This window comes from Sardina pilchardus, chromosome 7 (assembly GCF_963854185.1).
Source record: "Sardina pilchardus chromosome 7, fSarPil1.1, whole genome shotgun sequence".
In the NCBI taxonomy this organism is placed as follows: domain Eukaryota; kingdom Metazoa; phylum Chordata; class Actinopteri; order Clupeiformes; family Clupeidae; genus Sardina; species Sardina pilchardus.
Genome location: NC_085000.1, coordinates 29,694,147 through 29,716,228, shown reverse-complemented (window position 1 = coordinate 29,716,228; position 22,082 = coordinate 29,694,147). Strand labels below are relative to the sequence as shown.

The window sequence follows — 22,082 nt, the reverse complement described above, 5'->3', positions numbered from 1 at the left end:
CAAGGGGTCCTACCACATCCATACCTAGTTGATCAAAGGGTGTTCCGACTATGGGCATAGGCTCTAAGGGAACCTTAGGGGGACATCTGCTAGAGGTTTTCTGGCATTCTGGACATACCCTACAGAACTCAGCAATGTCTTTGCTCATATTCGGCCAATAAAAATGGCGACTAACACGGTCACTGGTCTTTTGTCTGCCTAAATGACCTGCCCAGGGGATAGAATGGCTTAACTCCAGGACTACTCCTCTGACTTTCTGAGGGGCTACTATCCTTGCCTCTGATCCACCCCCTTTATATAACACCCCCTTCCTGAGGTAAAACCCATGTCCTGCCTCCCCACTATCATCACCCCCACACTGCGCCCTCTCCTGAGCTTGCTGGTATAATGGCCCAATGTGTGGATCCTGCTGTTGCAGCATACTAATATCTTGGGGTATCTCTAAAGGCACCTCCACCTGTTCTGGTGACAACTCTTCTTGACACTGAGACGCCCCATACTGGAACTTTTCCTTTCTTCTCTGACTCTTAGCTTTCCTACCCTTCCCTGGCAGGGCCTCAATGTCAGCATTATAGAAAGGCAGGGCAGAGACTGGACTGGACTCAACTTCACTATTTGTAGCCATGGCTCGTGTTACAACCATGTTACAATCATTCCTAGCAGTCACCAGATCAAACAGAGTGGGAAAATCTTGGCCCAAAATCATTGGATAAGGCAAACTATCCACCACCCCAACCTCTAACAGATAAGTCTGCCCTAATACCTGCACATGTACACTAGCAGTTGGGTACGACCTTTCCTCCCCATGGACACACCGCAGCTGCGTCAGCACTGAATAGTTCCTAAGATTGGGTGGCACTAACTCTGAGGAGGCTAAAGACTGCATGCTTCCCGTATCTAACAGTGCACTAACCTCCCGCCCATTTACTTCTACAGCATGACAGTGGAGCGCTACCAGGTTCTTGGGAGAGCTGGCCCTAGGTACTGTGCAGATGTTAGCTTGATTGGCTGGGTTGTTAGGACATTTTGGCTTTATATGGCCCTCCTGCCCACACTGATAGCAGACTGGAACTCTGGGGCCACTAGACTTAAAACCAGGGCTCTGTTTGGACGGACCACCCCTATCACTCACAGACTTACCCTCACTGCTGGTCTTGGGTGGTGGAGGCTGCCAGGGAGGCCGGTTGGTTTCTCTGTTCCCTCTCCAGTGGGTGTATGTCCAGGGTTGGCCTTTACGCCGGGCCGCCACGAAGATGTCAGCCATCTTGGCTGCCTCCGCGGCAGAATCGGGGTCACGGTCCTTTATCCACACCTGGAGGTCAGGGGACAGCATGCGAAGGAACTGTTCCAGTATGATTACCTCTGCGATCTCCTCCTTGGAGTGCCGTTGGGGCTGTACCCATCTGTGGTACAGGTCTCGCAGCCGGACATACAATTCCTTCGGTGTCTCTTCCTCACGCACATTGGAACTCCGAAACTGTATCCGGTAGCTTTCCTGGTTGATGTCATACTTCTCTAGAATGGCCACCTTCACTTTATCATAATTGAGTGAATCCTCTTGGTCCATATTAACATAAGCAGCCCTAGCCTTGCCCGACAGGAGGGACACTAACCTTACTGCCCAGTCGGCTGTTGGCCACCGACACGCCATGGCTATCCTCTCAAACGTTACCAGATAGTGTTCAATGTCATCTGTGTCTTTCAAACATTGCATTCGAGGTTCCTTTTCTATCTGGCTTCTGACTTGACTACTTGCCCGGAGTGGTGCGGGATGGCCGCTTATGGCTGAGGACCTGGCTTGGAGCTCCGGACGGCTGTTCAGAGCAGGCTCTCCAGGATCTGGTGACGTCCTCTCGTGCACTTCCCGCTGCAGGAGACTGAACTGATGTTGCAGGGTCTTCCACCGATTCTCCTGTCGTGTAGCCTCTTGGTCCATAAGGGTGTCTCGGGCCTGTTGTTGGGCCATGTGGCTTCGGAACATGTCCCGAAGTTCCTGCATCGACGCGTCTTCGGACACACTGGCTAATTCCGGCTCATCACCATCCTCGTCTTCTCTCCCGCTGGGGCCCACCTTCTGCTGCACCGCGTGCACCTTCTTGGGTCCCATGGCACAAAAGTAGTCCACCAGAGATGTATGGAAAAACAGCTCCAAAATGTAGGAAAAAGCCTCCCAATGTAGGAAAAATAGCCCAAAAAGGGACAGGGAAAAAATAAAAAAAAAAAAAAAATAAAAAAAAATCTGCTGCCCTCTATTGGCCAATCCCACCGCTGCCACCAGTTGTGACGGAACTGCTATGAGTCTCGTCGATTTGTTTGGGGCTTGGCCACAGAGTCAGAGGGACAACGCAGATAAGATGAAAAAATAATTCAATTTAATTGTAGGGCTTACCAAGTCAAAGCAAGCAAATCCGGGTGACAAAAAGGAAAAGTAATTTACGACAAAAATAGAAGAATAGCAATGTAAATATATAATAGCAAAAACTAGTTCTCAGAGTCACTAGGCCTATAGTCAAACACACGAGACAAGACTAGACTAGCACTGACAATGACTGACAAAAAGGTGAACATATACACAGGTGACCAGCACCATTCTTAATTACAGGTGAACACAAAACAAACAATTAACACATAATTCACAAGACAGACTCTGAGTCAAAATAATAATATTTCTCTATAAACTAATAACCAATTCAAATAAACATAACATAATAAACACATTCAAACAGGTAGTTACAGGGACAAATACACAAAGCAACTTGATCAGGATTGCCCTGCTCCCCCCCTTCCGCGCTACCCACATGAACGTGGCCAATTCCCCCGGAACACAATAAACAGTCCATTGTTCCCCGGCGGCACCCCTTTACTGTCGGACAGTCAGAAGTCGGAGAATGCAGCAGCCGCCGGTAACCAAACATGCAAACACTTTACACAAAAGTTTGTGCACCAACTTTGTATAAATAAAATGCATAGTTTTAATACTCTTATCTAGTCCATATATTTTGACGTGAGTGACATTGATGAGAACGTTGAGTTTGTTCGTGTGTGCGTGCGTATGAAAGAAGTTCGTGCATTTGTTTGTGTGTGCGTGTGTATGAAAGGAGTTCGTGCATTGGTTGTGTGTGCGTGCAGGTGTATCCAATAGTTCGTACATTACATAAATCCATAGTCTGTGCCGACCAGGCGATAGATATGTGCGGTCACACTCGGGACCGTCACAGACACCCTCCCACATGTAGTCACAGACTAGGATTTGGCCAAGACTTTTGGGCATTTTGCAAGGTCACTGCTTACAAGACTGAAACGAGGAGATTACAGAACGTTTACACAAGCCTTGTTGCAAATTGCAAAAATTGCAAAATGAGAAATAATTGAAAGGAATCTAGTTGCAAAGTCATATTTCCTTGCTTCATAGCATTGTTGCATGTGTGACATCTCCAACTTGCATATAGCACATATAACAATATCAAATTAGATCAAATGATGTCTCCATACACGTAACCAGGTGAAGGTATAGTGTTTAGATGTGTTGATGTATTTCTGAGCAGGCCATTCTATACATGACACAAAACAATGCTCGCCGTAAATGTAGCACCCTGCAGCTGAGGTGCATGTAGAAACAGAATGGGGTTCATGTTTTGCAGTCGGTCCAGATGGGCCACTTTGTACCCTGATTTGCTCAGGTATTTATAGTCCCCATGGAAAGTTGAGCTGCTGAAGGGGGGGGGGGGCAGAACACAGGTTTTATTTAGCCAGAGAGGAAAGAGAGATAGTGGCAGAGGAAGGGGAGTTGGGAGGAGCGGGGGGAGAGCGGAGTCGGACACCATTGAAAGTGAGCTCCGCCAGCACTTCAGTGCTTGGCTGGGAGTCTGTGGAAAGAATGCAGCTGTATAAGTGCAGCGGTGTGTGACTGACAGGTTGCCTGTGGTTATCCCCCCCCCTACCCCCAACCCTCCACCCTCACCCTCACCAAATACAGGAGCTGGGACCCCGTCTGGCCGCCATGCTGAACTTTAACCTCCAGCAGCTCTGTGGACCCAAGTGCCGTGACCTGAAGGTGGAGAACCCTGAGAAGTACGGCTTCGAGCCCAAAAAGCTCCTGGACCAGCTGACGGACATCTACCTGCAGCTGGACTGCGCGCGCTTCGCCAAGGCTATCGCTGATGACCAGGTGGGCTCCTGTTGCATTAGTCTTTTAAAAAACAAGGCCTGCGGTTCCTCCCGCACTGAGCCAGATAACCATTGTGACAACACGTCATCAGCGGGGTAAAACTTCACTCTCACTACAGTCTTAAGTGGCCCAGGTGAGAGAGAGTTAAATTGGTGATAAAGAATGTCACAGTTTTTGAAATCCACACATGAAATAAAAGCTCTCGAAACCCACCATCTCCACCTGTCTCCGTTTGAACCTCATCATCAGAGTTCTGCTATCCTCCCTCAAATGATGAATAAATTCAGGGGGAGCAACAGCCCAAAAAGTCTCCCTGTCAGCAAACTCCATATATTGCATTGCCCGTGTCCTGCGGAGTGTGGGTCCTGAGAGTGGGGGGGGGTGGGGGGGATAAATGCTGTGTCATGTTATTCTAGAGGCTTGTGGAAAATGATACAAAGAGGCTGTTTTATCTAATCATCTCCTATCCTCCCTCCTTTACTCTCGGTCTCTGTTTCTCTCTGCTTATATTCTCTTTTTTTAAAACTTTTTTGTCTGTATCTTTTTCTCCCTGGTGCAGAGATCGTATAGCAGGGAGCTGTTCGAGGAGGTAATCTCCAAGATGCGCAAAGCTGGCATCAAATCCACTATCGCCATTGAGAAGTTCAAGCTGCTCTCGGAGAAGGTGGAGGAGATTGTGGCCAAGAACTCCCAGTCAGAGATGGACTACAGTGACGCTCCCGATGAGTTTAAAGGTCAGAATGACCTCTGTGACTGACAGTCTTTCATCTGTCTCACTTTTCCCCTGAACCTTCTGTATTCCCTTTGTCTTCCTATCACTCAAGACACACACACACACACACAAACACACAGAGCCCTGTATCACACTTTTGGCACAAAAGGTCTCCATCCTCTCCGCAACCTGCCTGGTGTCTGCATAGAATTGTACACATACGAGAGGTTGTGTAGGGAGACATGCCCTATATTCCACCTCTATTTAATTGGGAAAGCTACAGCGTGGTATGCCCACTCTCCCCAGCACTGTTGGAGGTCTCACTAAGTGGAACCCTAGATTGAAACATCACTGGTGATCCCACAGTATTATTTTTAATCCCTGTATATAAATAGAATCCTTTGCCATGACCCCTTTCAGGTCTTTGGGTTAGGGAGCAGGGTATAAACAGCATGCCTCTCCAATATCTATATATCTGTCTATTTATGGTGGGGTTAGTTCTTCTCATGCCATACACAAGAGCTGGCTACTGGCCAAAACAGTTATTTTACAGTAATTTTTTGCAATAACATTTCACCACATCTTTTAAAAAAAGATTTCCTGTCGTTTGAACGAGGGTGTAGAAGCACTGAGAGCCTACACTCTAATGTGAATTCATAGCTGTAGCTGCCTGTCAGCTGCCTCAGCCTGGTGATCTGTGTGGTCGAGCTGTGGTATCAGTCCTCTCTCTCTGTCCGTCTGTGTCTATAATAGACCCTCTGATGGACACCCTGATGACTGATCCGGTGATTCTGCCGTCCGGCAACATCATGGACCGCTCCATCATCCTGCGGCATCTCCTCAACTCTCCGACGGACCCCTTCAACCGACAGGAACTCACGGAGAGCATGCTGGAGTCTGGTAAATAATATGCTGTACATACATACGCCTTCAGAAAAAAAAACCACACCAAACACAAATATGTTATTATGCAAATAACACAAACATGATATCTCATGACATCTACAAAAGACATGACGTGTGTCCTAGATGTACTGAAATACATACATCGGTGTATGTCGAAGATGACTTTCATCTTTTCTGCATAGAGATACTCAGCTAAAACATATTTCTTATGTGTTTGTGTGTGTGTGTGTGTGTGTGTGTGTGTGTGTGTGTGTGTGTGATTTCTGTGTCACAGTGCCAGAGCTGAAGGAGCGTATCCATGCCTGGATGCGGGAGAAGCAGGGGGGCAGATTGTCTTAGTAAACCACATGTGACCATCAGTGAGGGAGGTTTTCACCATGCCAGAATTCAACACCAAGCTATGATAGAGAGAAAGAGAGAGAAAATCAGATAAACAACAGTAACACAAAGGAAAATATTCTGATTTCATTTCCTTCCCTTTTTTTTTTTTTTTTTTTTCATTGAGCCGTGTCTTTTAGGCTCCTGGGTCTAAAACGAAAGCATAATAAAAAATTAGACTTTTAAACAAAAAGTTTTGCTGATGACTTTGTATATATATCGGCATATATACATATATTTAATTGAATGAGTACCAGGGGTTGCTGAGAACTTGCGGAAAGTAGTTAGACTGCCTCTTAATTGGATCTTAAAAGAGCCCAGGATTTTTGTTGTGACATTTACAAAGTAAAAGAAAAGGCAACTTTATTTGTGCATTTTGACTGATTTTAACAATGAGGTAAAGAAAAGGACACTGATTTTTACTGGATGGATGGACTGTTCTCTTTGTTGCCCATTTCATCCTACTTTGCTTTCAGTATTTCAATGAGGTAAAACAAGATGAGTAGATGTGGTCTAGAAAATGCAAAACTGCTCTTCCCACACAGTCAGGCGGCTTCTGGCTTTTAATGTCAAATCACCATGCATTCTCCTCTACTGATGACCCTGGGAAAGAAAGAAACGGGATAAGTGTATTTAAAAAAATGTCCTGAAATCGACTGCCTAAAAGGGGATCGTTGCTGTAAAAGTAAAAGGTTGGATTTGATTAGGCGGCATTTTGAAATGGTCAGTGCAACTCTGGAGTGACCAGCAAATGATTTGTGGTATCGAATGTGTCACCCTGTCAACTTCAAGTCGTCATGCTCATGACTGAAGCAGCACCTCCGTGCGCCGACGGAGGTGGACCATCGCAATGATGCTCGAGCGCGAGTCCAAGGACCTCATCCGAGTGTGACGCATTCGTACAGCATGACCAGCATTAGAGAACGATGCGCTCACACCAGATGTCTGTCTTCAAAAACTGTCATTGATTTCTGTGCCCACACTGAAAATGGTTCATCAGATCCTGCTGTCCATACCCGCCCCACCCCCACCCCACCCCACCCCCACTTTGGTTGTTGAAATCTGTTGTGAAGTTATATGGCCGAGTCCTTTTTTTTTTCACCTCCCTCCCCTCGATTTTATTTAAAAGAAAGAGATTACAAAAGTTAAATTGTACAGGACTTTGCTTCCTTTGCTACAAATCTTTTTTTGGATTCAGGACTTTGAAATGTAATAAATGGTGATGCACACAGACTTGCTACTCTAGTGTCATGCTTGTTTTTTTAAACATGGAATCATGCAAGGGGGATTTGTCAGTGTGAATAAATAAAAGCGCTCATGTGAACTTTTATTTTGGTTCTCCACATGGTCTCATTATGGTTGAAGATTAAAGGCATGTGTTGTAGCCTGTCCTTTACTCTGCTAAAAATGCTGGAGTGTGAAACATTGGAAAAAACATTGGAGTAGGCTACTTTGATAATGTTCAATTTTTATGGCCATCTTGTGGTCTACACACTTGGGCCATATTTTCATCTGGAGTTTGAGGATATTAAGGCAAATGTTAAAGAATTAAAATCATTCAAAGTTTTAACATAAAGTGAAAGGTTTTTGAAAAGACCAACTTTGGTTAGCCTACACTTTCCTGAAGTTCCTGCCAGGTGGCGTATTTTCACACTACAGGCAGGCGACCTAGTAATAATGGTGCGAGGGCCGTAAGAAATCCTGCAGTATTGCGTCACGACGACAGTACCAACCCTTCATGTACTTTGAAGATAGTCATTGGACGACGACTACAACGCACAAGGACAAACCCGATACAATTGGTTTACCCAGCTGACAGTCAACACGGCGAAGCCAGAGTTGACGTAATCTTTTCAGTAAATCAAGGCATTCAACCATCTCCAAAGCTAGCTAGTGAACCGATCCACCAGCACCGCTAGTCTCATCTCGCAAGGAAAAATAACCTTCGGCCGATAGCACCGAATGCAGTGGAAGCCCGTATGGTGGAGAATGAAGCATTGCTATAATGGGTGTATGTGACAAAAACGGAACTGTAGAATCTTTTCCTGTCCCTATACTCTGATTATTGATCCAGACGTCATTCAGCCTCCAAATCCTGCTGGTTTTCTATGGTGTTCTAGTCTTTTCTAGTAGATCGCCTAAGGTGAGTAATCTCTAGGCCTACTTACTTACCCTTCTGATGAATTTAGACAGAAATACATTGTCATGGATGCATTATTAAGGTTATAGCTATATTTTGTACTGCAGCATTGTTTGCAAGATGGCAGGGGTATTTTGGGTCAAATGCTTAGGAACCATATTTGCCTCCGCGGGATGTAAGCTAGGTTAACCAAATTGTTTTGTTTTTCTCTTTTTATGTCTGTGCAATGTAACATTTGTTGACGTTTCTGAATGTAAATGATGCCCCGTCAAGTTGTTGTCCTATTAAGGGCGTTGAAGAGTTGTTTGGGTTAAAATATGATGGAATCAGGCGAAATGATATCGTCAATTACATTCCCATGTTTAATCGTTAATGCTGTTGTGTGGATTTGCAGCCATGGATGATTTATATGTATCAATATTCGTTTGAAAATCACCGGCGCATGAAGTTGCAACATTGTAACCATAGGCTTCTATTTTGGCTAGTTTACCGCAAGGCGACATAGGATCCTACAGATTTCCTCTCAACATCTGTAGAATACGTAGGCTATGTCACAGGCAACTGTTAGACACAGGCCTACAATCTGGACTGTAATACCACTTGCAGATTAGTTCATATCAAAAGATTTTGCATGGGCAAATCTGAGTGTTATTGTGTCTGGTAGCCTAGCCATTTCTCTTCTGCCCAAAGTAGTCGGATAGAATTTCATGGGCGTATGCTTTAGGAAGGGAATGGCTACAAGGGCACTGGATCACAACATCTCTTTTCAAGAAGGCTATCATGAGAGTTTTGCGAACATTATTGTTACAAATTTAAAGAGATTGGGGCTTAGCCTTCAGCACTAGGAGCATTTGAGCCAACCAAAGTCGATAATTATATCCCAAAAGACAGCCGTCAGGTTAGGTGATGAATTTCCGTCTTGTGCGAAAATATTCGTGTTTACAAATATAGATGACTATATTGTCAAATAAATCTACAAGCTAGTCGGGCAGTGGTTAAATGGAATGTCCAGATATGGCCCATCCCTGCCGCAGGTTAGCGGCAGCCATGTTTACAACGAGTCGAGCCGGAGAAATACAGTTCGGGAATGGAAACGACTGAGGGCATTTCACACATCGCAGACCGCTGTAATGTTACATATCATATTAATTGTGTGATATCCAACTAAATAGCCGTAGGCCTACTGGATCTCATTGGTAGCTGTTTATGCTCAGTGTGTTCTCGCATTCCTTTGGTCTTGTTGTCCCTGACATGACAGTTTCATGACACATGGCTACCTGCATTCACTATTATGTGCCACCATTTGTTGTTTATCAGGCTTTTGTGTTGACTTTTACGCATAGACCTACTGTAACTTTCAACTATGACAAACGCTGATTTAAACACAATTCAGAGAGCGCAATGGTTATAATGCAGTTGTCTTCTGCCTCAATGCTCTAGTGAAGGATTGCAGTCAAGCAAGATCGTTATTGGAGGAGTATTTTGCCACAGGCCCTTGGTGACATTTAATTGTTAAAGCATTTACTGCCAGACTGAAGTTTAATATGTGTATAACTGTGTAATTGTGTCATAACTGGCTCATTTAAGGATTGTGTTGATTGTGAGGAAAATCTGAAGGTCTTCACATTTCCCCCCCCTAGGAAAAGTGGAATAACTTGGGTGTGAAAACCCCACAGTCGCAACCATGTCGGGGGCCTCGGTGAAAGTTGCGGTGAGAGTGCGCCCCTTCAATTCGAGGGAGACCAGCAAAGAGTCCCAATGCATCATTCAGATGCAAGGCAAGACCACCAGTAAGTGCCCTCTTTATTATCCTAACACAAATGTTGGAGTGGGCTTTGTTCTTTCTCTAATGCAAGTCAGTAGTTTGAACTGCATGGATTCAAAACCCAAGACCTAGCATTGCACACCCCAAAGTAAGATGAGCAGGCCTAAGACATCAGAATAAATCTGCTGAGCTGTAAATTGGGGAGGAAAAAGCGTAAACCTCCAGTTTGATGCTGAAAGGCTGTGAAAAAGAGCCTGAGAAGTAGCCTCCCTCCTCTCTTTGGTAAGAGGAGGTGGAAGCAAAGGATTTGGTGCCGGAGGATCTCTCTGTGTCAGGAATGCTGAGCTGGTCCATTTTGAAGCCACTCTCTCCTCCCCTGGCTGGCAGCCTCCCACCCCGTGTGTGTGTGTGTGTGTGTGTGTGTGTGTGTGTGTGTGTGTGTGTGTGTGTGTGTGTGTGTGTGTGTGTGTGTGTGTGTGTGTGTGTGTGTGTGTGTGTGTGTGTGTGTGTGTGTGTGTGTGTGTGTGTGTGTGTGTGTGTGTGTGTGTGTGTGTGTGTGTGTGTGTGTGTGTGTGTGTGTGTGTGTGTGTGTGTGTGTGTGTGTGTGTGTGTGTGTGTGTGTGTGTGTGTGTGTGTGTGTGTGTGTGTGTGTGTGTGTGTTTCAGCATTCTCAATCACGATTCAGATGTAGTAGTTGGTGTTGAGGGTATGTCATTGTTGATGTCTTAGACACCATCTGCCCAGGGCCCACTGCAGAGGAATATTACATTGTGATTGGTCAATCTTAATGAGTTTGCTATGTTAACTGTTTGCTTCTGGATGGCCATGATTTATCCTGAATCATTTAGTCAAAAGCGGTTGAAGTACTCCTGTTGATATAAAGTCTTGTGATCCATTGAATCTATTATTAGACATCCAAATCACAGAATCAGCATAGTTATGAGTTAAGCTCAGACTTTATATTGGTGTGTACCTCATGTTGTTGGCTGGGGAATGGGACTGTTTTCTGAGTGACCTAGGTGGAAAAACACATGTAGTTTGATCAGCCAGGATGGACATACGCGGCCTTATGACGTGCGTTAGTAAGTTAGTGAATCATCGTGCCCACCCAGTATGAATCATCAGCTGGAATCTGTACTGCCAAGAGCAATATAATGCAGATTTCAGCAGTCTGTTTGTGGTTTAAACATATATATATTTTCAAAGAGGTTTATCTTTTTTTGCAACTAAGACCATAGACAATATAACTTATTGGAAAAGTCATCTTTTTAATTTGCAAGCCACACACAGTACGTTTTGTTGTCGGTGAAGTAGGTCAGTAGAGAACCCTGTGTGGGTCATCACAAGATCCACAAGAGATGGTCATGCTTAACAACTCCCTTTCATTACAAGGTTCAATCTGCCTCTGTGAACTCTGTAGCCTTTTTGTGTGTTCATTCAGGTTCAGTTAAATGCATGTTTGGCTGTCATTTTTGCCAAGGTAAACCTCATTGTTTCAGTGTGGATGTGTGTTGAGTTCCGTTTGATTCCTTATAAAACTTCAGCAAAGCATACTACAATGCACACGTGTTTCCTTGTAAAATGTTCCCTGCACTGAAAGTGTGTGGTAGCTGGTGGAACCTTTCTGTGTCCCTGCGGACAGGCTGGTCTGCAGTAGAGGTGTCTGATGCAGAGGTATGCATGCAGGGTTTGAAGCAGGGCGGTGAGAGCCTGCGAGGTGAAGCTGCAGTCTTTTCTAGCTCTTTGCTTACGGCACACGCAGGCCCCAGAGCAGAGCAGAGCAGAGCAGTGTTGGCTCCGGGCCCATGCTTTTCCTCATCAGGACACTAATGCGGAAGGTACACCCAGCAGTCGTGTGTGTGTGTGTGTGTGTGTGTGTGTGTGTGTGTGTGTGTGTGTGTGTGTGTGTGTGTGTGTGTGTGTGTGTGTGTGTGTGTGTGTGTGTGTGTGTGTGTGTGTGTGTGTGTGTGTGTGTGTGTGTGTGTGTGTGTGTGTGTGTGTAGGTCTGGACGGAACAAGGACGAGTTCCAGGTCATGTGACCTTGCTGCATGCTCACGTTTGAGCTTGTGTGTCCTTGCAGAGGTCGCTTCATATCACTGACTATAAGCACATTCTGCCGGAGGATGCCTGAGCTTAGCAGCAGTGCTGCTTGCTTTGTCCCGCTGCATCGGTTAGGCCGAGCTGGCTTGAATTTGCTGTGCCACGCACACACAATCACATGACTGAAGCTTAGAATGTCTTTCAAAACAAGATGGACTTTGACACAAGTGTATTTCTTCAGTCAGTTCCTAAATGTGATGACCCTTGGGGGGAAAGTCTCCCTGAAATGGAGAAAGCAATCTGCACATCCATGCGACCTTGGGTACTATTGACCTGGTGCCTCAGTTGTGGTGGTGGTATTGATGTGTGTTTCTTGAGGCCTTGCTGAAGGCTTGCTTCGCAAGAAGCAGGAAATACCCGCCAAAGGCATGTTTGGTGTGAGGCAGGAAATACCTCGGTCTCACTTGTGGTTTAAGGTGCTTCACACATCCTCAAAAAGCTTCAAAGCTTAAGAAAAAATGTGCGTGCAGATGTTTGAGTGTAAAAGAGAAGCACGGGTTTGTGGATTGCACTTTGGGGATTTTGCTGATTTAAAGATAAATTGCTAAAGATTGAAGTTGGATTCAAATGCATAATGCTAAAGATGGGAGCTTGCTTCAAATGCATATGCACTCTACATATCATATTGGCACTTGATGTGGTTTGACGTGGATTTTTTCCCCCAAAAACGGATGTTGACTAGCTCTCGTGGCTGTGCTTTATCTTTGTGTGTGTGTGTGTGTGTGTGTGTGTGTGTGTGTTTGTGCGCCTTTCTGAACTGCTGTGATGCCTTTTAGTCCATTACTGTCACGCTATTGAATTTCTTGTGTGATAGTATGAGGACAGAATGGTAGCCTGCTGGTCAGTGGCTGGATCATGGCAACTGTTTTGACGGGGCTGCCTCATGATGCCCCTTTCTGTCTCTGCACCCCTGCAGGAAATGTGTGGGAGTGGATGAGGACCATCCTCTCTCTCTCTGTGTTTCTCTCTCCCTCTTTCTCTCTCTCTATCTCTTTCTCTTTCTTTCTCTCTATCTCTTCCTCTCCTCCACCCTTTGCCAAACAATATGGATGTGTGAGCCTGAATGGGGGATGGTAGTGGGCATAGTTGTGGTGAAGTAGTTATTTGATTAAGTCTTGAGGGTCTGATTTCAGACCCCCTCCCCCACCCTTCCTCTCCAAAGCACTCTTCCAACTTGTTCTCAAGCCAGACCTCTCACTGTCTCTCTCTCTCTCTCTGACCCCCCCTCCCTCCCCCTCCCTCCCTCCTTGTATGCCAGTGCTGTGTCTGCCGAGGGCTCCTGGTCCCAGCAGAACTAATGTAATCAGTGTGGAGTGGGATAGTCGTTAAGGGCCGCCCTGTGCTCTGGGCCATGGAGGGACGCTCGCTGGGGTCGGTGGCTCCAGTGTCTGCTCATCTCCTGCCGTTACCTTATGTAACCCCTTCCTTGCACCCCAGCCTGCTGCTGCCACCCAGTCCCACTGGTGCTCTGTTTTGCCCCATTTAGAAGATGTGGAGCCACTGCTCCCGTTGTCCCACCACACAGTCAGGGTTTTCCTGGTGGTCCAGTGGAAGTCACGCGTGTCTCTCTTTTCCACCTTTGACTAATTTGGAGGCTGGGTGTCCATATAAGGAAAGGGAAGAAAACATAATTGCATTATGGTGGGATGTCTGGGCCTCTGACCTTTTTAAGAGGGTCAGAATGCTTCACTCTGACAACACAGCAAAAGCCACCATTTTCTATTGAGTGGGAGACTTTCTCCATCTTTGGCAAATGGAGGTACAAGGCGATCTGACAGCTTGTCTGCTGGGAACGAGGACTACCTGAGAGAGAGGGGTGGGGGGGTGGGGGGGCGTGTCAGCAAAAGAATGGCTCCGCCACTGATGGACAGCCAGTTGTCAGAACTGGGATGAATGGAGCATGAGATGGTGAGTGCAGATGCCTAGCAGGCTCTGCAGTCTGCACCAGAGGAGTTGTGTTACACACTGAGAGAGGGAGAGAGGGAGAGGGAGAGAGAGAGAGAGAGAGAGAGAGAAGGTGAGTGAGGGAGGGAAAGTGAGACAGAGAAGGTGAGGAAAAGAGAGATGCCCTAGGGAGAGAAGTAGCAGTGGAAGGAATTTGGTGATGGGGCTGGAATATGAACTGAGAGAAAGTCACATCTCAAGAGACCTTAAAGACAGAGAATGATTGAGCGCCGCAGACAGAGAAGGTTGCGTGGCGAGGAGAAGCAATATGAATGCGGTCGGAGGGAAGGTTATGTCTTTGTATCGAGCTGTCAGTGGAGGCGTGTGCTCGCGGGCCGATTGACCCGATTAGGCGGCGTAATCCCGGAGCTCGGCCGAGGTCGCCTTCAGGCCCCACAGGCGCTTAATCCCCCACGAGCCTCCCAGGTGCCCGCGCGCACAGAGCCGCCCACACTCAAGGTGTCGCGTTCCTCCGCCTCCTCCTCATCCAACCGTCGCTGTCCCGCACCGCCTGCCGCCGCCGCCACACAACACCGTGCCAGACCTAGTCCAGACTCCAGAGCCGAGCCCCGTATTCAGGTTACCAGGATGTATTGGCAGACGGTGGAGTGCACAGTTGGGGCCTGACCCAGACTTGCTGAGCTGTCCCACACACAAGGCAAACGGAGATGGAAATAGTGGTGCCTTGATCTGAATTGTAATGACCAACCTGACGTCTGCCTGAAGGAGAAAGAGAATGTGTCTAAACTTAGAAGCGCCGTCTATCTGTCCGTAGGGTCAATGAAGGGTGTGAATTGTTGACATTTAAAGGCTATAATTGATTTATTTCGCAAATGTTGGGTAAGAGTGTTATAAATCACTGTTACAGCCTGTCACCTGTATCAGTGCCGCTGACCTTTTGACCTCTAGTGTCTCTGAAGGCCATTTTAGGAGAGCTAGCTGAGCGCAACTATTTCAGCATGTTGCGACGGCTCCTTTTTCCAAGATCAATAGTGACATCTCCTGTGCTGTCGGTGCTGCTGACAATCTGCTGTTCATTCGTGCTTAAGTCTTTGCCTAGATCCCCTGTAATTGCCCGTGAATAAACAACATCCCATATCTCTATGCACCAACACTTCTGTCACAGATGCATATATTCTGTTTGTCTCCATCCAGCACGACAGGACCGTTACATAAGCTAGAATGCAGTAAGGGCATGCGTGTGTGTGTGTGTGTGTTGCTGCATATAGAGGTGCCCTAGATTGCCTTTACGCTGCTCTAAGTCCAGACCCAGCAGCTGTGTGCCTTCTCTCATGTTGTGCTCTCATTGTGTAGTGTATCACGCTGCTCTATGTGGGCCTTGGTTTGCTCCATCAGGGTAATGGCTGCTGTTTTGTGACATTGCCTTTGCGTTTCTCCTTTCACGGTGTGGTTTCACTCTCATGTGTGTCGCCCCATCTGTCCGACCCCTGGTCCTCACGGTCGTAACTCAGCCTGGGTCTAGCCGGGGTCAGCAGCCCTAAATCCAACACAGCGCTATGCGGATTAGATACTTGAAGTCTTTAACGCAGCCATTGTTTGCTTTTATAGTTGGATACGTAGCAGGGCTGTCTGTCGTTAATCTAAACTGAATAAAGCTAAATGCATATTAAAAGCAATGTAAACGGTTTTGTTTATGTTTTCTCAGTCTGGTTCCCATACCAACTGAGATGCCCCGTCCTGAAAATGTAGTTGGATCATTTGATTGCTGAAATACTGAAATCCTTATGAGGAGAACAACATTCATTAGAGGAATGGGTGACAAAGTTTTCTCTGTGCTGTGTCCAAGGCAAGCTAACCCTAAAATAACTGCACGCTTCATCCAAATATTATTTGACGAGCGTATTAAGATGCCTAAATCTGCGCGTGAGTGAACAGTTACAGCCCTCCTCTGTCCTCACCCTCTTTCTTTTTCTTCTCTCTCTCTCTCTCTCTCTCCCTGTCTTCTCTCGCTCTTGCCTTGTATGTTGTCCTGACTGTAGCCAGCTCAGGAGGGTTTACAACTGTAGTTATGAATGATACAAGTAAAATGGCAGCAGCCATTCTGGGACGCCTCCTAATCAGTGGTATCTGAAAGAATTGACACACATTGCGACAATAAAATGCATGATCATAAAATCATGTGCATAAAAGTCACACGATCATACTGTAGCTCAGGGATGGATACTATCCTAGTCTCTGAGATGGAACTGCAAGAAACTCTGTGTATTAGGGTGTTTTGTGAGGTGTTTCCCCCCCCTGTTGATTTATCCTGATGCTCAGCAAAATAATATCTATTAGTCAAAGTCCTCTCGTTGAGGCTGTTTGTTAAATCCACATGACTGTGCTCATTATCGGCCCTCAGCCACACTCTTGATTGCGGCTGCACGGGCTGTTCTCAGACCTGTGTTGAAGACGAGGCGCGAGGGGGGAGGGGGGAGGGGGAGATGCTGCACCGAAGTGCCGAGCACAGGCGCCGTCACGTGCACAAGAGCGTGAGGCGGCATCACTGCCTCATGCCCAGGAATTATGGGATTTTTTTTCTCCTCTTCTCTCTCTTCTCGTGCCCCTCCCGCCTCCTCCCTCTCTCCCCCTCTCCTCCTCTCCCTCACTCACTGTCTCCTCTTCCCTTTCGCTGCAGGGACAGTGGGGTTTAAGGCACACACGCCAGTGGAGGCTAAATGAGATGAGATTAGATTAGGCTGGGGAGTTGGGGGTGGGAGGTTTACAGGGTTTACGGGGAGCATCGGCACTTTGAGGACTGGATGGAGGGGTGCGGATGACGCGTCCATCCAGCGTTTGGTCTGTATCGACTCAGCTTTTTTGGCCCTGGCTTAGCTCTCCGCTCCCCGCAGACACAGACGCATCAGAAATGACTTCAAAGGATCCAGCGGAATTTGGCTTGGCTGCGCCTCCGGCCAGAGCGAAATCTATTACCTGTATTAATAAGAGCAGCGAGCCAGGCCAGCATCCAGCCCGGTCTCCAGTGAGACGGCACAACACCGAATAAATCTCAGCGCTTTTAGTGTCCACGCCGCCAGAGTACAAGACTAGCCCTCAAAGGAGGAGCCGACTGCCTGGATGTTTCAGACTTGATAATAAATTAAATCTTTGCAGCTCAGACTTGCAGATCTTGCATTATCATCCTTTCCCATTTTGTCCCGATTGATCCTGTTTGATTTTTGTCCATTTGCAGAATGATGATAGACTATGATAGATTAATCCAATTGTGCATTATCGGATTGATTACATTTTCTACTGCAGTGTGTGGCTTGGTGAACCTTGAAGTGAGTATGGTCATTTAGATGTAGTAAAGATCAAAATGTAGCTTTTAAAAACGAGCCTCTGGCATCCAAATTGCGGCTTACTGCCCACGGGCTCTTCCCCTAAGTCCACTGTCCTCTGTGTAAGCAGCTTAAACACACAGAGTGAAGGTGGGTGGGTGTGTTTTTCTCCCACGACCAAGCTGCATTCATTAGACTTCAGAACTCCAGCCCTCAAGGCTGTGCCTGTTGCCTAAGAGCTGAGAGATGGTCGTGCGACTCTCCTCCCTTCTCTCTTTCTCTCCTCATCCATCCATCCATCCATTCATCCATCCATCCATCCATCCATCCATCCATCCACTCAATCTATCCATGCATCTGTGTTCTTGCTGATGCCCATACATCTTTTCCTTCCTCCCTCCCTCCTCCTTCCCTCTCTCTCTCCCTCTCTCCCTCCCTCCCTCCCTCCCCCTATGTGGTCTGGCCAGTGAATGAGTAAGAAGCTGTATCAGCAAGCAGCCACAGTGCACACAGGCCTTTGTAATCCAGGCACGGCCTTCGGTGAGCTGCACTGGCATTCGTGCTCTATTATTCAGCATAGGCACGGAGGGCCAGATAAAGTAGACACATTTTCATTTTCCCCATCTCCTTCCTCACTCCCTCCCACACACTCAGGGGTCATGGGTTCTCTGAACTTTGTTTGGCTGTCTTGGACCCGTTGGTGTTTTGCATAACTAGCGCATACACACACACACATAATATATGAACACACACAAGCACACATGCACACACGCGTGCATATTTGTTTGTGCAGTGGATGAATAAAGTCATTATCTGTGGCTTTAGAGGAAGATTTTAGAGGGCGATGTGGAAATCTTCTGTTAGTTAAAATGTCTGCCTGATGAAAAGGAGTAATCACATGCTGTTCATGCTGAGCCCGTTGCCTACGGCTACTCAAGACACACACACACACACACAGAGAGAGCGAGAGAGAGAGAGACACAGAGAGAAAGACAGATAAACAGAGAGACAGAAAGACAGAAGGACAGAGAGACCGAAAGAAAGAGAGAGAGAGCGAGAGAGAGAGAGAGCGAGAGAGACCGAGAGAGACCGAGACACAGATGCACACACACACAAACAAGCACACAGCCATCACATCACTTCCGTTCACTGGAGAACAAAGCAATTAGTCATCCGACAGCCAGCATGCTCGTTAGCGTGCTTGTTTCCCAGTCAGCTCAGAACAAATCTTATGCCACGTTGCCACTACAGATTCCCTGCTCACATCCTCACAGTGTAGAGGCAGCACTGATACCTCCATGCTGGCCAATGGGGGGGGAGTGGTGGTTTGGGGTCGGATTTGGGGGTCATGGGTCACGCTTTCACTGAGAGTGTCTGTTCGACTCGGGAGGCCTATTCACAGAGCAGATTGGGGTCGAACAGGTCATCCCTATGTTAGGCAGGGGGCCCTGTTGTGGAATCTCATGTTCAAAAGAGCTGCTCGCTGCACATGTGCAACAGTAGCGTGTGCACTGTGCACAGTCAGTGGGGGTGTTCGACTAGGCCGGCAGGTAGGGTCTGTGTTGGGCAGAACAAAGAGGGGTGACCTGTACAAAACCAATAAATCTGACCGCCATCAAAGGGCCTCTCCCCTAAAGCACTTTTTCTACAAGCCCATGCAGGCCTCAGATCAGTCATGGTTCAGCTATTTAAGTCATACCATCAACTACAGTGATTGTGGTAAAAGCATGAGAGAAACTCCACATGGGTCGTTACTGTTTAGCCTGCAGCGTAAGAAGGGTATATTTGCATGTGTGTGCAGGTAAACCAACACCCTTGATATGGCGTGACATTTCAGATGCACAGTTCTCAGGAGATAAAAGCCCTGTGGTGAGATTGTCGTCTGACGTTGGGAAGGGAAGGAGGCAGAAACCTGAGGCGGCCGCGAACCTGTACCCGGAGAGTGGGCATGTGTGAGGTGAATGGCCTTTATCAAAATAGACCGGCACACTGTACTTCTCCCATGCTCCTGGAAAGTGTTCTATTTAGAGCAAGACGCGGCTCGGACCAGTGCACTGGAAAGGTCTCCTGCCACGTGGACTGGTGTCACAGACATAAACACACACACAGATAAGCACACACAGATATGCACCCACGAACACGAACACACACACACACACACACATACACACACACATTAGGGAAGAGGTAAAAAAACAGGCGATCCAGCACATTCTACAGACACTCTCCTGACAGGGCTGCGTTTTGATCTGTAGACGTGTTGGGTGTCTGGGGCACCTGTCAGCATGCCGTTTCCTGGTTGGCGTGAGTCCACAGGAGCGTGCGCTCTGGCTGTTGGCTGTGTGTCGGCTCAGTGGAGCTGTAAACAGCTGAGATTTGGAACATGTCCTCAGGAAGGATTCCAAGGCATCCTCTCTGTGACAGATACCCCACCACGCCACACCCTGCTCTCCCCCTGGAAGGTGCAAACCGCCCTGCATGTTGTTGTTTACTCAGGGGGGGAATGGGTTCGGGTTCGCCCTCGGTGCAAACACTAATGTGACTTTTCACCGCTTGTTTTTGGGGAAGAGGGGATGTGCCTTTGAATGACTTTCCTGTTAATCAGATCGGCCAAAGAAAAAGCCTTGTTTGGCCGAGAAGCTCCTATCAGTAAGATAGCCCTCCACGTTGAACAATCCAGAAACTTTGCCCTCGAATCTCTCTCTCTCTCTCTCCCTGGGTTTTGGTATTTCCTCTTTTTGAAATGTTCTTCCCCACATTTAGTGGACCTCTTTGTTTAGCCTGGCGGAGTGGGCCGCACACGTGGGCCAAGTGGACCACACATTCGTGTGTTTAGGCACCTAGCGGACGACATAGAGACATAAGGCACCACACCCTTGCAGGAACTTGTGGGGTTTTCAAGTGGCTCAAATGTTTACAGAAACGACCCGATACTTTTTACCTTTTGCTTTTTCCACTGTGGTGCTCGATTCAGACCTACAGCATTTCTCCAGCAGCAGCAACAACAACATTAGACTGTTAAATTAGTTAGGCCTTCCCTCAGGTTGAGTCTACACTCGAATATTGCTATGGGGCCATGGCAACTGTAATTACTTGATAAATTGCTAAATACCAGCGCCAGTATGATTAATTAAAGCCTATATTTCAGTTGCCATGTTGGCTGTGTTCATTCAGTGGTGGTTACCGCTACAAGCTATAATTTATTTTGCCCTATTCAACATGTAACCTGAAAGCAAGCGCAAACGACTCTGAGAGAGGTCCTGCAGGGGCACTTCCTGCAGCCTGAACATGCACAAAGGTGCAGGCCACCAGAAAAATGTCCAGCAAGTCAGGAAGGTTGTGGGGTACAGCCCTCTCTCTCTTTTCTCTCTCTCTCTCTGCCTTCCTGTCAGTGAGAATCTGTCAGCGGGCACGGCACCATCTGCCACCTGCCGCTGTATAAATAGCCAGGCCTCTGCGAGTGGGCAGCTGGGACAGTCCCCACTTCTCTCTCTCTCTCTTTCTTCTCCTCCTGTCCTCCTCTCATCTCACAGTTGTTTTGCAACAGCCATTTTTCCCCTTCCTTCCGGGCCTCTCTCTCTCTTTCTCTCTCTCTCTCTCTCTGATTGACTTGCTTTGAAGCAGCCATGGCCTCGCCGGTTAACAATCTCACGCTGTGTTTTTATTCTTCGTAGCATATCTGTCGGCTAGTTTGATCGTCTCGTAGACATCACAGGGAGGAAAGGCACCCCACCTGCTGCTCCCTCTGATGCTGTTCCTGTTTTCCTTACAGCGGCCATAAAGCTCGTTTTTATGACTCATTAACGGGTGAAGTCTTTATACACACTCTCTAGGAATGTCAACAGCGGAGATAAGAGCTGTTATGGGGAAATATTATCAATGACCTGGTTCTCCACACATCCTAAATCATCCCGCTTTGCTGAGTTTGTGAGCCAGGATCTCACTATCTCCTATCTTTGTTTATCTCTACTCGCTCTCTCTCTTTTTGACCCACTCTCTCTTTCTCTTTCTCTTTCTCTTTCTCTGGGGAGCCGCTCACAAAACCGAGACTGCTGGGAAAAGTTTTAGTCCCCTCTCGTCTGAGGAAACGGGGCCAGAATGAAGCCTTGTCATAACAGATGAGCTCACGCTCCGCTCTTCTGGCCCGGCCTCGTCCCGCCGCCGCTCTCGTCTCTCCCGCGCTCCTCCCTCACCCGCGCCATTGTCCCTCTCTCTTCCTGTTACTCTTTCCCTTTCACACCCCCAGCGGGACGCGGCCCCACACAAGCGGACTGAGAACCCCAGTGGTCAGTGTCAGCGGAGGCCCAGTCATTTTTAGGGCTTACCAGAGACTTTTATTTTAAACCGCTTGTTGAAAGTCCCTAATTGGTCAACTTGACTATGTGAGATGGTGTCATGATTTGCTGACATTCCATTTTTGAATCTTCACCTCTCTGGGGTGCCAAATTTTTATTTGGAAAAACCAACAGCAACTTGTCTATGTAACTCAAGTAACCCCCCCAACCCCCCACCACCCCCTCTATCTTGAGTGCACTAAAAGCGGACTGATATCATTTCAGTTGTACATACATCTGGGCCATCTGCCGAGGACAAGGTTGGAGAGGTGATTTTTAAAGAGTGCTGAGGTGCAGAATGTGGATGGAACTCTTTATTTGGTTTGATCGAGTTGCCACATGGAAAGTGGAGG

General features: G+C 47.3%; 2 protein-coding genes across 6 annotated transcripts in view; both read left to right on the top strand.

Annotated features, from left to right (window-relative positions):
- ube4b (ubiquitination factor E4B, UFD2 homolog (S. cerevisiae)) overlaps positions 1-7,488 on the top strand; it is a 34,157-nt gene extending 26,669 nt beyond the window's left edge. For both annotated transcript variants that reach the window (XM_062541721.1, XM_062541720.1), the window contains 4 exons: positions 3,977-4,168; positions 4,728-4,902; positions 5,634-5,780; positions 6,061-7,488. In XM_062541721.1, the coding sequence (XP_062397705.1) occupies positions 3,977-4,168; positions 4,728-4,902; positions 5,634-5,780; positions 6,061-6,125 (579 nt within the window). In that variant the 3' untranslated portion in view covers positions 6,126-7,488. The remainder of the gene's footprint in view (positions 1-3,976; positions 4,169-4,727; positions 4,903-5,633; positions 5,781-6,060) is intronic.
- A 557-nt stretch (positions 7,489-8,045) lies between these two features.
- The window catches only part of kif1b (kinesin family member 1B), a 74,690-nt gene continuing 60,653 nt past the window's right edge, over positions 8,046-22,082 (top strand). For all 4 annotated transcript variants that reach the window (XM_062541717.1, XM_062541716.1, XM_062541715.1 and 1 more), the window contains exons 1-2: positions 8,046-8,307; positions 9,945-10,094. In XM_062541717.1, the coding sequence (XP_062397701.1) occupies positions 9,989-10,094 (106 nt within the window). In that variant the 5' untranslated portion in view covers positions 8,046-8,307; positions 9,945-9,988. The remainder of the gene's footprint in view (positions 8,308-9,944; positions 10,095-22,082) is intronic.